The following is a 15,863-nucleotide window of genomic DNA, read 5'->3' as shown; positions in this document are numbered from 1 at the left end:
TTAAACCAAAGAAGTGATTAGGGAACACTAGGCTTTTCAGAACTGTTTTAAAGGACCAGTGTCATGGAAAAAAATTTTTTTATATCAATTTGCTTTTAGTGTTTTATTAAAAAAATGTTTATTTATTTGTGTGCTTGTGTTTTACTTTTTTTTATTTTTTCACTTTTTCTTGTCCATGGGGGCTGCCATTTTTTTTCCCATCTCTGTATGTGTCGATTAACGACACATACAGAGATGGAATACAGCACATACAGTCACATAGTGAATGCGAACGGGAGCCATTCCATCCACTATGCTGTACGCCGTCTGTGTGGGAACGGCGCATGCGCCGCTCCCACACAGTCCAAATTGAAGGTCTTCGGCCGAGCTACGTCCGGCGCCATTTTCTTGTGGACCGGAAGCCGCGGCCGGACAGTAAGATTACTACTTCCGGTCGCGGCTTCCGGACTTGTGCACTTGGAGCGGAGGGTTCAGACTGAACGGACGGACCGGAGGGAGCGGCGGCGGCAGGAGAAGGTAAGTTAGGTCTGTGTATGTACGTCTTTTACTGTGTGTTTACTACTGTATGTAAACCTACTACACTGTGTGTTAGCTCAAAAAATGGCGGCACACAGTGTAGGAGGTTTGACCGTTCAATCCCCTCGTTTCTCCCGGCACTAGCCGGGATAAAGGAGGGGGGATTCTGAGAGCTCACTAGAGCGAGTGAGTTTTCTCAAATTTTGCAGCATAAAGCAATGGGAATTGCTCCATCTAATGACCAGCACTGGGAAATGTTATAAATTAGAATCTAATTTGTAATATTTCCTGACTCGTGCAAAAATTAAAAAAATTAGAACAATGTTTAATCACCTATACACTAACTGTTTAACTAAAAAAAAATAAAAAATTATTATTTCTAACAACACATTCCCTTTAAGCATTTATTGTCATTGGAATTTAGAGGATTTCCTACATAAATTCCCAGGTGAAACATGACAGCCCAGTTGGGTTGTCCAGGGTTAGGACCTGTTCACATCCCCGTTGGGCTTCTTTTCATGGGTTCCATTCGACCTTTCCGTCGGAAGAACTGATGAGCGGAAAGCCAAACGGAAACCATAGCTTCCATTCGCATTACCATTGATTTCAATGGTAATGCTTTAGTTGCAATTGTTTTCTGTCCCGTAAGGTTTCCGTGTTTTTTGCGAAAATAGCGTAATACAGTACGCGGTTTCCGAAAAAAAAACCCCCAAAAAAACGAAACCTCGCGGAATGGAAACAAACGAAAGCCAATTGCAACGGAAGACATGCTTTCCGTTCATCGGTTCCTCCGACAGAAAGGTTGAACAGAACCCATGAACGGAAACTCGACACTGATGTGAACAGGCCGTTATTTAGTAGATTGCAGCAGATCAGTTCAAGGATATAACCGTTAAGGTAAATAAAACCGCTCTATTATTTAAATTGATAAATCTAATGAATTAGTCCCCATGAACACGACAGTATTTTTCATCAGTAATTACGGACAGTAAATGTAATGTCCGTGCTGAAAATATTATAGATCCTGTCCTATTCTTGTCAGTAATTACGGGCAAGGACTCTCCCATAGAAGTCTATGGGAGCTTCCGTAAATACGGATGGCTACGGGTGTGCATCCGTATACCGTCCATATTTACGGAAGCGTTGCTATGCAACGTGCTGATGACAATTTCGATTGTGTCGAGCATTGGAGGACTTTGCGAACCCATTTGTACGTTTGTCGACTATTACTTAAAACCTTTGGTCGAATGTCTGCCCTCGTATGTGATGGATACCACAGACGTACTTACTCATTTGGACGAGATTACTCTAGAACCCGATATGGTCCTAGTAACGGCTGATGTAGAATACCTCTATTAGACACAAGGATGGAATCGAGGCTGTCCGCCTCTTCCTGGGGATGAGTAACTGGGACAGCCAAACCTGTGACTTAATTGTGGAACTATTGGAATACATCCTGACTCACAATTTATTTGTATTCAAGGATGTATTTTATTTACAGAAAAAGGGCACTGCCATGGGGGCGGCGTGCGCGCCGTCATATGCCAACCTGTTTCTCGGAGCTTGGGAGAGGCAGGTTCTGCATGGTGGCGGCGCCCACGCCGTGGACCATGTGCAGTGCTGGTTGCGTTATATTGACGATATACTATTCATTTGGCAAGGGACGGAGACATTACTTCTCCAGTTCGTGCAGGAATTAAATGTCAATGACCGCAATATAAAATTGACGTAAGTGGCCGATGCACACAAAGTCAATTTTCTGGACATATCCATCGAGGCAGACACCCATGGGGTACTGCAGACGGATGTGTTCAGAAAAGAGACATCTACGAATTCTTTATTACATGCCACATCGGCACACGTACATTCCACTGTTAAGGCTGTCCCGGTTGGTCAGTTCCTTAGAATGAGGCGGATCTGCTCTTCAGAGGCAAGATTTGAGAACCAGGCTAGAGACTTATTAAAATCACGATTCCAGGAAAGAGGGTATAGTAATAGATGTATTAAAAACGGGTACAGGCGGGCTAAAAATACTGACAGGAGGATATTATTACACCCTGCTAAGGTTGGGACAAAGGACAATAATGTGGTTAGATTCATTTCAACCTTCAACAACAAATGGGAATTGATGCGGTCAATCCTAAAGAAACACTGGCCTGTACTGCAGACTGAACAAGCCTTTTTGACCTCTCTGCCAAAAAACCCTCAGATGACGGCAAGGAGGTCTAAGAACCTCAAGGATATTCTCATTAGAAGTCACTATGTGCCCAAACAATTACATCCTTTCTCAACCAGAAGCCCTATTCAGGGCTGTTATCCATGTGGTGACTACGTGGCTTGTGTAAATATAGTCTGATCAACTACATTTACATCTACGGGTGGTGAACGAACTTTTAAAATCTTGGATTACTTATCATGCAACACTAGCTATGTGGTTTATTATGCCACGTGTGGTTGTCCAAAAATCTATGTGGGTCTGACCACTAGACAACTTAAAGAGACTCTGTCACCACATTATAAGTGTCCTATCTCCTATATAAGGAGATGGGCGCTGTAATGTAGGTGACAGTAATGCTTTTTCTTTAAAAAACCGATCTTTTTTTCACAACGTTAGGAGCGATTTTGGTTTATGCTAATGAGCTTTCTTAATGCCCAAGTGGGCGTACTTTTACTTTCGACCAAGTGGGCGTTGTACAGAGGAGTGCATGTGTACAGTGTCCTGATAATGAATACACATGACCATCCAGCCTGGACGTCATGTGTACTCAGGATCCTGACACTTCTGAATCTTTTCTGTGAGATTTACAGCAACGGACACGAAATCTTGTTTACCTCGTAATCTCGCGACATTTCGTATCCGTTGCTGGAATCTCACAGAAAAGAGTCAGAAGTGTCAGGATTCTGAGTACACATGACGTCCAGGCTGGATGGTCATGTGTATTCATTATCAGGACACTGTAGTAATGTTAGGGCTTGTGTATGAGGCTGCACATAGTGATATCACTATATCGCTAGTGCAGTGTAAATGAATGGAGAGGAGTGCATGATGCCGATTGGTCAGCGTCATGCACTCCTCTGTACAACGCCCACTTGGTCGAAAGTAAAAGTACGCCCACCTGGGCATTAAGAAAGCTCATGAGCATAAACTAAAATCGCTCCTATCGTTGTGAAAAAAAGATCTGTTTTTTAAATAAAAAGCATTACTGTCACCCACATTACAGCGCCCATCTCCTTATATAGGAGATAGGGCACTTATAATGTGGTGACAGAGCCTCTTTAAAATCCGAGTCAGAGAACACATTAGGGACATAGTGGCGGCAAGGGAAATTGAGGACCTAACAACGCTCAAAACTATCCCCAAACACTTTAAACTCTGTCATGGGGGAGACCCCAAGGGTTTTAAGGTTAGGGGCATTGACCGGGTACACTGTGGTGTCAGAGGTGGAGATGCGAAGACTTTGTTGGCCGAAAAAGAATGCAGATGGATCACAGTTTTGGGTACCATGACTCCTTTAGGTTTAAATTAAAATTTTAGTTTTGCAGCTTTTCTGTGATGTCTCTACCGGTTTTTATTTTTATTCTTTTAACGTTTTAATATGATAATAAAGTGCTTTTTGTTTTATTCTTGCTAGTGCCCAGATTTGAACACCTATTAAAGTCTGATACTTCTGTCCAACGTATATGCCACCAATATGGATCCTGGGATGAGTCGCGGACAGAAAAAGCGAATGCTTTACCAACACTCTCTCTTTTACCCCAATACTCTCTCTCTATATCTGTATAATACCCTTTTTTTTGGGATGTATGTAAATTATATTATTGGGTGTATTTTATTATTTTGGGTCATTTGTTACTTTATGTTTAAACATTTTATTTTAAATTAATTTTTATGTGCTTTAATTGGCACTCTAACACGTCTTTTTTCTCCTTTTTCCTGCGTACTTTGTACTGCCTTAATCACTTTGTTTTTATATAATGTTATTTGATTCTTTTAGCTACATTGCCTAATTTATGAATTTGATAATTATATTCTCCTTGTAATATTCACTTCATCTCCCTATAAATATTTAATGTATATGTATATTTACAATATTGTCTACACATTTACACTGTACACAATTTATAATATTTTTAGCTTTGTTATAACTCTCTTCCTTTAATTCACATGAACACCCTCTTTACAACGTGTATTGTATATTTTTTTATTATTTATTTCTTATTCCCAAATATAACCACTAGAGGGCACCAGTACACAGCGATACATACAGTAAGCACATTTTAACTCTACACATGTATAAAATAGATATATATGGAGAGTTACGGTTGGGTCTTTTAAATTTTATTTTATATATACTTACATTCCTGGATCAGCATGTGGGATACGCATGAATAGTCAGGTGGGACGTGGACTCCCGCCGCCGGTCGTCTTCTTTGGATCTTTGCGCCTGCGCCGTTTCCCTGGTGACGCGTCCCGGGATTCGGCGGCGGTATTTTCGCGTCACCGCGCTTGTCACAGTCAGGCGCCGCTTAGACAGGCGCCTGATTGGCATAGACAGACCAGATGACTCCATCGATTCTTATTTAAAACTGGGTACTGACATAACACCGGCACCCCTTGAGAAAGCTACAGGCGCTCTTCCATACCTTGGGTCACACTAATCTCCTAAACATGGGTAAGTGCATCTGTTAGGCCTACTCTGGCTTTATGCCATATATCAAAGGCACTAGTCATTTTAAGCAAATACAGGTTTTTACCCTTGAACTTTGTATACTCTGTTTTTTTAACTATTTGTACCTTAAACTACCAATAGAGATGCACCCTGTGTTGGAGTTACATTGAGCTAAATAAATCCTTCATACTATATACAAAATGTATTTATATACTTTGATCAATGTATATATTGGTGATCCAGACAAGGATTTATTTTAGATTCTCTGTTTTTGTTATTTTTTGTATTTAATGTTATCAATAAAGATGGTCAATTTTTTCATACTTTGATATGTATGGACTCTTTTTGTTCTCTAGTTTATACTATTTATTGTTAGAGTCCTTATCTCTAATTATTTGAATGGGTGGTTGAGATTTGTCTCCCACCTTGATGCTTATATGTCCTGTGAGACTTCTTGTCTAATCATATTGATGACATCATTTGCATCTTACCTTTTTTTACAGATCCGTATATACAGATGGAATACAGATGCAATACGGACCATATTTACAGACAACCTTCCGTATATACAAATGAAATACTGATGCCTACTGATCCGTATTTACGGGATAGATGAAAATACTGTCGTGTGCATGGGGCCTAATTCTACATTTCTTTTAAACACTGTATGAGCTCTAAAAGTACTAATAAATAGTTATGTATAACATACACCATTTAATGTCCTCACTCCTCTACATTGGAATTGCAACACCAAGACAGAAAAATTTTGGAATTGTGGAAATCAGAGGATCGCTAGACATTCTAATGATAAGCAAATATGGATAAAAAAAAAAAAAAAGGAAACTAAATATTCCAAACATCTTTATTCAGTATAGAGTATGAGCGCCAAACGCTGAAATACACACCTTGGCATGCCACCAATGAGGTTATAAACCGGTTCCCGACCGCTGGCTGTGTATTCATGGCCGGCAGTCGGGGGGCCTTAAAACCTGCGCCATAGAATATTTACGGCGCGGGTTTTAGCTTGCTACCCGAGCGATCGGGCAGCTGAACATCGGGTCTCCGGCAGTCAGTGACTGCCGGGGACCCGGAAAGGAAGATAGAAGCAGCTTCTATCTACTCTGACCTCTTCTACACAGCACTCAGTGAGCGCTGTGTATATGAGTAGAGGCAGCGGCAGCCGGGATGCCGTTACTGGCAGTCTTACTAGACCGAGCATAGCCCTATTAGTGACAACAGTTACTATAAGGTTATGTTCACAAGCTTAGCAAAAAAAACGTCGAGGGTAAACAGCTCTTGATTTTCAGCCGTTTCTTAAGCAAACTTGCGTTTTTCACGGCCGTTTTTGGAGACGTTTTCCTATGGAGTCAATAAAAAACGTCTCCAAAACGTCTCAAGAAGTGACCTGCACTTCTTTTTACGGGGCGTATATTTACGCGCCGTTTTCTCGGAACAGAATGCCGTTTTTCCCATTGAAATCAAAGGGCAGATGTTTGGAGGCATTCTGCTTCCGATTTTTCGGCAGCCCCAGTTACAGTGGAAAAAGAGAGTGTAAAAAGAAGTAAAAAAAATAAATAAATAAAAGTCCCCCAAAAGTCTTTTGTGACCTTTGTGGGACAGAACATAATAATAAAAAAAATAAAAAAGTGCAAAAAAAATGCAACACATAAAATATCCACCCCAAAAAAAACATCCCTCTCGCCAATCACCCTAGAATAGACATGTAATATATTACAATTTACAGTAGACAAGGACGATCACAAATAAAAGGTCTATTTGAGGGTAAAGAATGTTATTACCAGAAAAAATTTGCTAAAAAGTAAAAAAGCTTAATTTTTTTACTATTATTTTCAAGCTTTAAGCCTAAAAATTCTAAAATAGCAAAAAAGCAGTGTATAAAAATGATAAAAAAAAAAAAAGAAACCTGCATTGACTACAGAAAAAAAGTCGCAAAAATCACGTCGCTAGCCCACCAAATAAAACAGTTATAGCTGTTTAACGAGTGGTAAAAATGGCTAAACGGTGTCTGGTCCTGAAAGCTCAAAATAGCCTGGTAATGAACCGGTTAATGGTTGAATGAGGAATGCTATGCCACGCCGAATACACTTAGGCACGCAAATCATCAAGACTGGCTGCTGGCAGCTCCCTTTGGAATTGCCGACCAATGACATCCCAAATGTGCTTGATGGGAGACAAGTCCGGAGTCGTGGCAGGCCATAGTAGAATGTTTAGGCTACGCAGGCTGCTCACAGTAGCACAAGCAACATGTGGGCCTGGCGTTGTCCGGTTGTAAAACGACACTTTTGAGAAATGGCCGTACCACAGGTTCCACAACCAAATCAATGTAATGCTGAGCTGTGTACCTTAAAAGAAGACTAGAGGGGTCCAGCTACTGTACATTATACCACCCCACACCATAATCCTGGGAGTAGGAATGGTGTGTCAATCCCTTGTGAAGGCCTCTTCCTGGCCTTGCCCACGTGGTCCCCAGACCAATCTCCAGCTATCATTCCGTCCGAGACAAATGTGGAACTCATCACTGAAGAGGATAGACCCCCATTGCAGCCTCCATTGGCGTCTTGCTGTGCTCCATGATAGCCTTTGAGAGCGGTGGCGTGTGGTCAATGTAACACCTGTAGCTGAACGTCTGGCTCGTAGCCTAATGTCATGCAAACACCTTCTGATGGTTTGTGTAGACACTGTTAGCCGCCCTAGACTTGGGATGTGACATCCAATTTAGTTTACAGTACAGAATGGATCACTACACTCCATTCTACACACTACACTCCATTCTTCCAATCAGACGATTTGTCAGGCTCGCCTCCGCGCACCTCCTGCGGTCATTCCCATTTGTTTTCCCAACCTCCGGGACACACAACGTTTAACAGTGCTGCCATCTCCTCCTAGGCGCGTAGCGATCTGCCGGAGTGACAAATCAAGGTCTCTCAATTCAAGGACTCTGTCCCTCTCAGTTTAAAGAGAATGTGTCGCTAGAAAAATATATATATTTTTTTTAGTTAAACCGTTAGTAAATACATGATTAGACATTGTAGTAATTTTTTCACAAGTCAGGAAATATTATAAATTAAATTCTAATTTATAACATTTCCCTGTGCTGGTCACTAGAGGGAGCAATTCCCAAAATTTGCAGCATTGGCATGTGGTAAAGCAACCACATTGCTTTATGCTGCAAAATTTGAGAAGACACACTCGCTCTAGTGAGCTCACAGAATCCCCCCTCCTTTATCCTGGCTAGTGCCAGGAGAAAGGAGGGGATTGAATGTTCAAACCTCCTACACTGTGTGTCGCCATTTTTTGAGCGAATACACAGTGTAGTAGGTTTACATACAGTGGTAATCACACACTAAAACACGAACATACACAAACATAACTTATCTGCTCCTGCCGCCGCTCCCTTCGCTCCGTCCGCTCCTAGTGCTTGCTTCTAATCACATGGCCCGAAACCGCGACCGGAAGTAGTCATCTTACCGTCCGGCCGCGGCTTCCGGTCCACATGAAAATGGCGCCGGATGTCGCTCGGCCGAAGACCTTCCATTTGGAATGTATGGGAGCGGCGCATGCGCCGTTCCCACACAGATGGCGTACAGCATAGTGAATGGAACGGCTCCCGTTCGCATTCTCTATGGGGATGTATGTGCCGTATTCCATCTCTGTATGTGTCGTTAATCGACACATACAGAGATGAAAAAAAAAATGGCAGCCCCCATAGTGAAGAAAAAGTTAGAAAAAAAAAAAAAGTAAAACACACAAATAAAATGAATTTTAATAAAACACCTTTAAGCAAATTAATATAAATTTTTTTTTTCCCGCGACACCCTTCCTTTAAGACAAGCGGCGATAACTGCCACATCAACGAACAGGAGGCATCGCACAATCATCCCACACCACTTGATCCGATTAGAGGTTTCATGTGGCTAAAAAAACGTTGCTTTCAATCTGGCATTTATGCCCCTCCCACATGCCACAGATTGAAGCGAGGTGCTTGAAAATTTAATGATTTGCAGATCTTAGCGATACCTGCTACTTCCTCAATTTGCTTGGCCTTCTTGGTGTTGCAACGTCAATGTTGAGGAGTGTATAGAACAACAAACATCTAATAGCAGCAGCAATATGGTCACTGCTGAATTCCAGTGCGGCGTTATATGTTTAGTACGCTTTCAGCTACTGAATGCCAAGCATAAATTACTGTCATTATCCAAGATGCTTACCCAATCCAGACCCCAACAAGGCTTAATTCAAAAGTATTTTTTAATAGAAAATAGCCCAACGTGGCCTAATTAAAATGCTTAGTGCAGGCACTCATGTAGGCAGTGTACCAAATGCACAGCAATGTCTTTTTTTCCCCCCACTACGTTTTTGGAACTAGTGGTCTTATGCAAATACAGCAACACGACAAAGCATATAAAACGGCTCCTAAAAACGCATTTACAGAAACAACTGAGAAAGCAAGCTTAGTAGTCACTGTAAAGCCTATAGGTATAAATGGAGTCATGTGTAATGGAGTAAAGTGCATGGACAACTCCCCAGGCAGGACGGGTGCTAGGTTGAACCTCATTCAGGATATAAGTGTGGGTACCAGAGCTGGGATCTGCATCTATGAGACATCTATGGCATAACCCACGGATATGCCATAAATGTTTCAGATGGAAATTTAACGCAGGATCCAGCTAAGTTCATGAACTTAGATGTGACCATTTTTAGCTGGATCCTGTGTGGCAGAGACACTAAGGACCCAACTTTCAGTCAAGCCGTCAGTTCAGCTGACATGACGGAATCGGCTCTGATGGAAGGATACAGCTTCTATGTATAAATGATACATAGAAGCTGGATGTTAAAAAGTAACCATTTTTTTTTATAGTTAAAGTCAATTTAAAAGTTGCTTTAAATCACCTAATACATTGATTACAAAAAAATAAAATAAATTGGGGTTCAAAGGTGTACATAGCCTTTAAAAGCAGCAAGAACTTTGTTAAAAAGAGGACCTGTCTCTTCTATTGGCATGTCTATTTTAGCAAATACTTACTCCGGAATGGTTATTTCACAGGAATACATTTTCTTAGAACTCTGCATTGTGCCATTCCTCTGTTATTCCTCTTAGAAATGTATGAGTAAATTGACAACTGACAATGGTGTTACCATTCCCCATGTCACTGTTAGCACTGATTGGACATGGTCAGTCTGTGTAGGGACACCCTCAACTGGTAACACCCAGTTATCAATTTATTCAGAAATTTATAAAGATGTTTAGAATTGTTATTTCATGTGGAATATAACTAGTTACTAAAAAAGACATGTAAGGAGAGGTGACCGATCCTCTTTAAGGGTAATTCCAAAACTCAGCTCGTCACTAAAGGAGGTAGTAATGAATTGCTGTCCAGAAAGGCATTAATATTATTAGGATTGGGAGAGTGGGCCTAACTGTATAATAATTCATCCACAACTTATTCCAGGATTGGAAGAGTGACCGAACGGGTGTGGGATGTGTAATGAGGTAAATAAGGGTTGCGGGAGGCAATGGAGTTTAAAGGGGTTTTCCAAGTCATTTAAAAAATTGGCCATAGTAGGAGGGATGAAAAAAAAATAAAAAAAGCCATTGCTCAATTCACGAACCCAGTCATCGCTCTGTTCCTTCCCGCCGCTGTGTTTTGACATAGCTGCAGCGATGAAGTGCCTGTCTACCCACATGATCGCTGCAGCCAATCACTGGTCTCAGCGCTCCTGTGCCATATACCCACTGAGGCCAGTGATTGGTGCAGCGATCACGTGGGTAGACTGGCACGTCATCGCTGCAGCTATGTCAAAACATAGTGGCGGGTAGGAACAGAGTGGCGGCGCTGGAATGTCGGGGATCCGTGAGATGAGCAATGGCTTTCCTTTTTCTTTTTTCTTTTTGCATCCCTCCTACCGTGGCCAATTTTTTTTTAAATAACTCGGAAAACCCCTTTAAAGGAGGGACGTTGAGGGCTTATTGTTCTGGGTAAGGGAACATTGATTAGACCACAGGTCCAGATCAGGTCAAGATTGGTGGACGGGTTAAGGAGCGCTTTGCTTCAGCCTCTAAATGAGTGACAGTTTTTTTTGTCAGGAAGGTAATCGTATGAGGTATCCGCAAATTGGCATCAGAGACATCTGTTAGAGAAAGTAAATGCAGTTTTGGACCATTCTTGCCTTCTTTAACTGTAGGTACAGTGCTCAAAGCACATGCATATATTACAGGAAGTAGTAATTGTATGCTGCATACCGTCATAAAGAAATATCATTATCTTCTGATCATTTTCCTGGAGTCAAAGAAAAACCCTATCAGGTTACCTTGCTGAAAGAACATTACTTGACTGTTCACTAGGCCTGGACTGGCTGCTCTTCGGATCCTCACAGTACTGTCATCCCTCTCAGAAAGCTTGGACGGAAAAAGTGGCCTGTGACCTATAGATGCTGACACAGACAAAAGACATTTACATGAGCGTATATTCAATGTGGCAATGGACATTTGAAGAATGAAATGAACACTGGGAACTAAAATAGAAAAGTAATTTTCACGTTCACAACAGAATAGTTGAAATGTACATACTACATAAAAATAAGGATCTAAGAGAGTTACCTATGTTTCCAAGGCTTGCTGATAATGTGGTCCCCCACCCCCTTATATTGTATTTCTCTGCACAGCTAAACTAGAGTGCTGTAACCATGCAGAATTCAGGACACACATACGTCAAAAAGTACTTTTTCACTAACCTGAACTCTCAGTCCGATGAGAAGCTTTTCCCCTACTAGACTTGTCCCGTCCACTCTTCGTCAGTGTGGCAAGTTTGGTAGGTATCTGTTGCTTTGTGTGCAATGCTGGCTTCTGGATCTGGTTAGTGGCACTTAACAAATGAATAGGCACATAATTTTTGGAAGCTGGTCTTGCGTCCATGGCATTACTATCCCGACGTGTGACTTCAGGCCTCTCCAGGTAGTCAGCAGCTGACACAGATGCACTGGTTTTGGCTGTAGGTTTCATAACCAGCTGACCAGCTCCTTCTAAGTTCTGCATTCCTTCTCCATTAAAACTTGCAGAATGCGTTAAACCCTGAAAAAATAAACACACAGGCAATGTCATATCATAGCCAACAGCAGTGCCAGCACCGGTGATGTGGGACTACAGGTTCTGGCATGTCCTATGCTACCCCCTTTTTTTTTTTAGCATTCTAAGGGCGTGCACAAAGAAAAACTTAACTTTTCATCTTGCCTATATAAGCGGAAACGCAATGCATAGAAAGTTCATGTTGGAGGCTACCAGAACCAAAAAGGGATAAGATCTGGTATAGGAATGGGCCGACACACAAAATAACAGAGGAAATAATACTATGGCATCAACTCAGTAGTTACTATGTTTGTGCCATGGAAGGAGACTGTTATGGCTGTAATTCTAAGAACATATGTAATACTGTTAAACAGCAAGAGAGGAGTACTAGAGAACCAGGATCTGCACTTCACCAATTCACTTTTAGGCCTCATGCACACGACCGTAAAAACTCCCGTTATTACGGGTCGTAATTACGACCCCTAATAACGGGCTCATAGACTTCTATTGGCGACGGGTGCCTTCCCGTTTTCTCACGGGAAGGTTCCCGTGCCGTTGAAAAAGATAGAACATGTCCTATTTCAGGCCGTAATAACGGCACGGACAGTCCATAGAAGTCTATGGAGCTCTCGTAATGACGGGTGGCTACATGTGTGCACCCGTCATTACGGCAGCGTTGCTAAGCGACGTCAGTAAATAGTCACTGTCCAGGGTGCTGAAAGAGTTAACTGATCGGCAGTAACTCTTTCAGCACCCTGGACAGTGACTACCGATCAGTATAAACCTGTAAAAAATAAAAATAAAAGACGTTCATACTTACCGAGAACTTCCTGCTTCCTCCAGTCCGGTCTCCCGCCCGTTGCCTTGGTGACGCGTCCCTCTCGACATCCGGCCCGACGTCCTGGATGACGTTTCAGGCCATGTGACCGCTGCAGCCAATCACAGGTCAATCACAGGCTGCAGCAGTCACATGGACTGCCGCGTCATCCAGGGATGTCGGGCTGGATGTGAAGAGAGGGACGCGTCACCAAGACAACGGCCGGGTAAGTATGAATTTCTTTAACTTTTATTACAGAAAAGGCTGTCCCTTCTCTCTATCCTGCACTGATAGAGAGAAGGGGCTGCCGATTAGTGCAGTGCTATTTTGCCGCCAAAAACGTGCTCGTAAATACGGGTGGAATACGTGTGACACCGGACCCATATTTACGAGCACGGGTTCGTAAATACTGGTGCAAAACGGGTGGAATACGTGTGACACCGGACCCGTATTTACGCCAGTATTTACGGGTGGGAAAAAATACGGTCGTGTGCATGAGGCCTTAGGCTGACATTAACTTTGAAAATTTGGAATGACAATATTTGCAGACATGTGTCATAGGGAAAGCGGTGATCATTTTGCAGTCACGAACACATGAAATTTGTTATGGGGATGATCGTACCAGTGTAACCTGCACCAGGTCTGGAGTGAACACTCCTGCATTGACTGGCTTCTTTATCTTCTTCATCTGCTCCAATCGCTCTCTGTCCTTCTCCACTGCTTTTTGAGCTTCGCGCAGCCTTTCCAAGTCATGCTGATAGGCCTCTCTCTGGGCTTCTAGTTCTACCCGCTCCTGCCTCATCTTCTCCTTCTCAATGCGTGAAGCCTCTTCTCTTTGCTGGAGCATCATCTCAGTAGCTTCCATATCTTTTTGCTGTCTGTTCCTTTCACGCTCCCACCGTTGTCTTTCCTGCTTAAGTTGGTCTTGCAGTTTCTGCACATTAGCAAACTCCTCCCTCTGTTTTTCAAAGTTGCGTTGCTTCTCCTGCTCCAGCAACCAATTCCCTTTGGAGGACTGTCGAAATTGTTTTTCACGTTCTCTCTGCGCCTGTATGTAGCTGTCCTGCTGTACTATCAAGGCCTAAAAATGGGAGAAGCACAGGAAATTCTTGCAATCTATTCTTAATATGCGGGTCGCAAGTTTAAGCAACGTAAAACATAGTAGTAACTTGGCGATAAAATATAAAAAAAAGCGTTTGGGGAGTTCACACGTTTGTCAGGCAGAAAAAAAATTTGTCTCAAAATTCCATCAGGCGCTTTTTACCCACTTTTTTGCCATGGACTCGAATGCAAAAAACGCTCAAACGAGCTCCGCAGGTTTTTTCTGCCTTCCTTTGATTTCAATGGGTGGTCAGAGACGGAAACCGTGTGAACTACCCCTTATATTAAATTCTGCTTACATGTCAACCAAACAATATGTACCCTTTTCACCAAATAAATTTGATGTCTCTCGCTAGGCTTTGCCTTTACCTAAATAAATCCAGCTTGTAAAGAGAGATTCCCTAATGCATAAGCAAACATTCACTTAATTGTCGAAAAGGTACACTTTAATAAATTATCTATTAGAATTAAATGAAATATAACTCACCTGTAGGCTATACAGCATTTTTATTAGTGTCTGCACCTTCACAATTATCTGAAAAAATAAATAAATAAATATAGAAGAACCCCTTATACAAATATATACGAAATCTAAGTTTACAGCGGTGTTCACACTGGCATTAGTTCTCTTCCATCAGATGTGTTGGAAAGATGCACCTAATAATGGATAAATGCATTCAGATGGCCATAATACAGCTCTGTGTGTGTGTGTGGGGGGGGGGGGCATATATTTAGTGCAAAGAACAGTATCAGTTGCAGCCATGTGTAGCTAGGAATTCCTTTATCCATCACTAATCCTATAACAAGGTGACATCAATAGCTGCCACTCTACAAAGAAATCATCCCCAATCGGACGTGGACATTCGTCATTCCACTTATTTTCCCTCCGTGCACAGTGTTTCTAGTTAGTTAGGGTTTAGATGATAAAATCAGAAGAATACCCAAGTGCTAAATACAATTTTAATACAGAAAATATATATTACCTCCGATTCTGGGGGGCTGTTATTTTCTAACACGGATACTTCAGGCTATAGAAAAAGAAAAAATACTGTATGTTGAACCCAGAGGAAGTATAAATGTGTATAGTTATAAATAAAATGTATCCTCTTCCCAGGAGCACATATAACCGCTTATGACGGATACCATGAGTGAATCCCAACAGAACCCATTAAGGTCAACAGAGGAGATATATCAAAACTAGTGCCAAGGAAAGGTGGAGTAGTTGCCCATGGCAACCAATCAGATTCCACCTCTCATTTTCAGAGGCCTCCTGGAAAATGAAAGCAGCAACCTGATTGGTTGCCATGGGCAACTATTCCACATTTCCTTTGGAACAGTTTTGATACATCCCCCCCCAATGGGTCACATCTCCGTTCAGAAGCTTCAGTTTTTATATATTTTCAGCTCCCCAGCAGAACGGAAAAAAACAAACGCAGATGTGAACCTCGCCTTACAACCACAAATCCTAATTGTATACCAACTGATTAATAAACAAAACACAAATGATGATCCATGTCGGTATTTAAAATAAAACAAAAATGGGTTAAAAACAAGTTCAACTACTACCAGTTTTACCTCACTATGCAAAAGGTCTTGAATTGGAGTTTCTGAACTGGTAGATGTGGTGCGTCGGTCCTTGACTCTCTGTTTAAAACTGCCAGCTGTAAACCAAGAA

General features: G+C 41.9%; 1 protein-coding gene across 1 annotated transcript in view; it reads right to left on the bottom strand.

Moving 5' to 3' along the window:
• The window catches only part of ARHGEF18 (Rho/Rac guanine nucleotide exchange factor 18), a 478,484-nt gene that overhangs the window by 10,631 nt on the left and 451,990 nt on the right, over positions 1-15,863 (bottom strand). The window contains exons 25-30 of the mRNA XM_075863189.1: positions 15,764-15,849; positions 15,172-15,216; positions 14,676-14,723; positions 13,710-14,168; positions 11,940-12,276; positions 11,517-11,639 (exon numbers count right to left, since the gene is read on the bottom strand). Of these exons, the coding sequence (XP_075719304.1) occupies positions 11,517-11,639; positions 11,940-12,276; positions 13,710-14,168; positions 14,676-14,723; positions 15,172-15,216; positions 15,764-15,849 (1,098 nt within the window). The remainder of the gene's footprint in view (positions 1-11,516; positions 11,640-11,939; positions 12,277-13,709; positions 14,169-14,675; positions 14,724-15,171; positions 15,217-15,763; positions 15,850-15,863) is intronic.

Source organism: Rhinoderma darwinii, chromosome 1 (assembly GCF_050947455.1).
Source record: "Rhinoderma darwinii isolate aRhiDar2 chromosome 1, aRhiDar2.hap1, whole genome shotgun sequence".
NCBI classification, from domain to species: Eukaryota; Metazoa; Chordata; class Amphibia; order Anura; family Rhinodermatidae; genus Rhinoderma; species Rhinoderma darwinii.
Note: the sequence above shows the minus strand (reverse complement) of the source record. Positions and strands in the feature narration are given on the sequence as shown.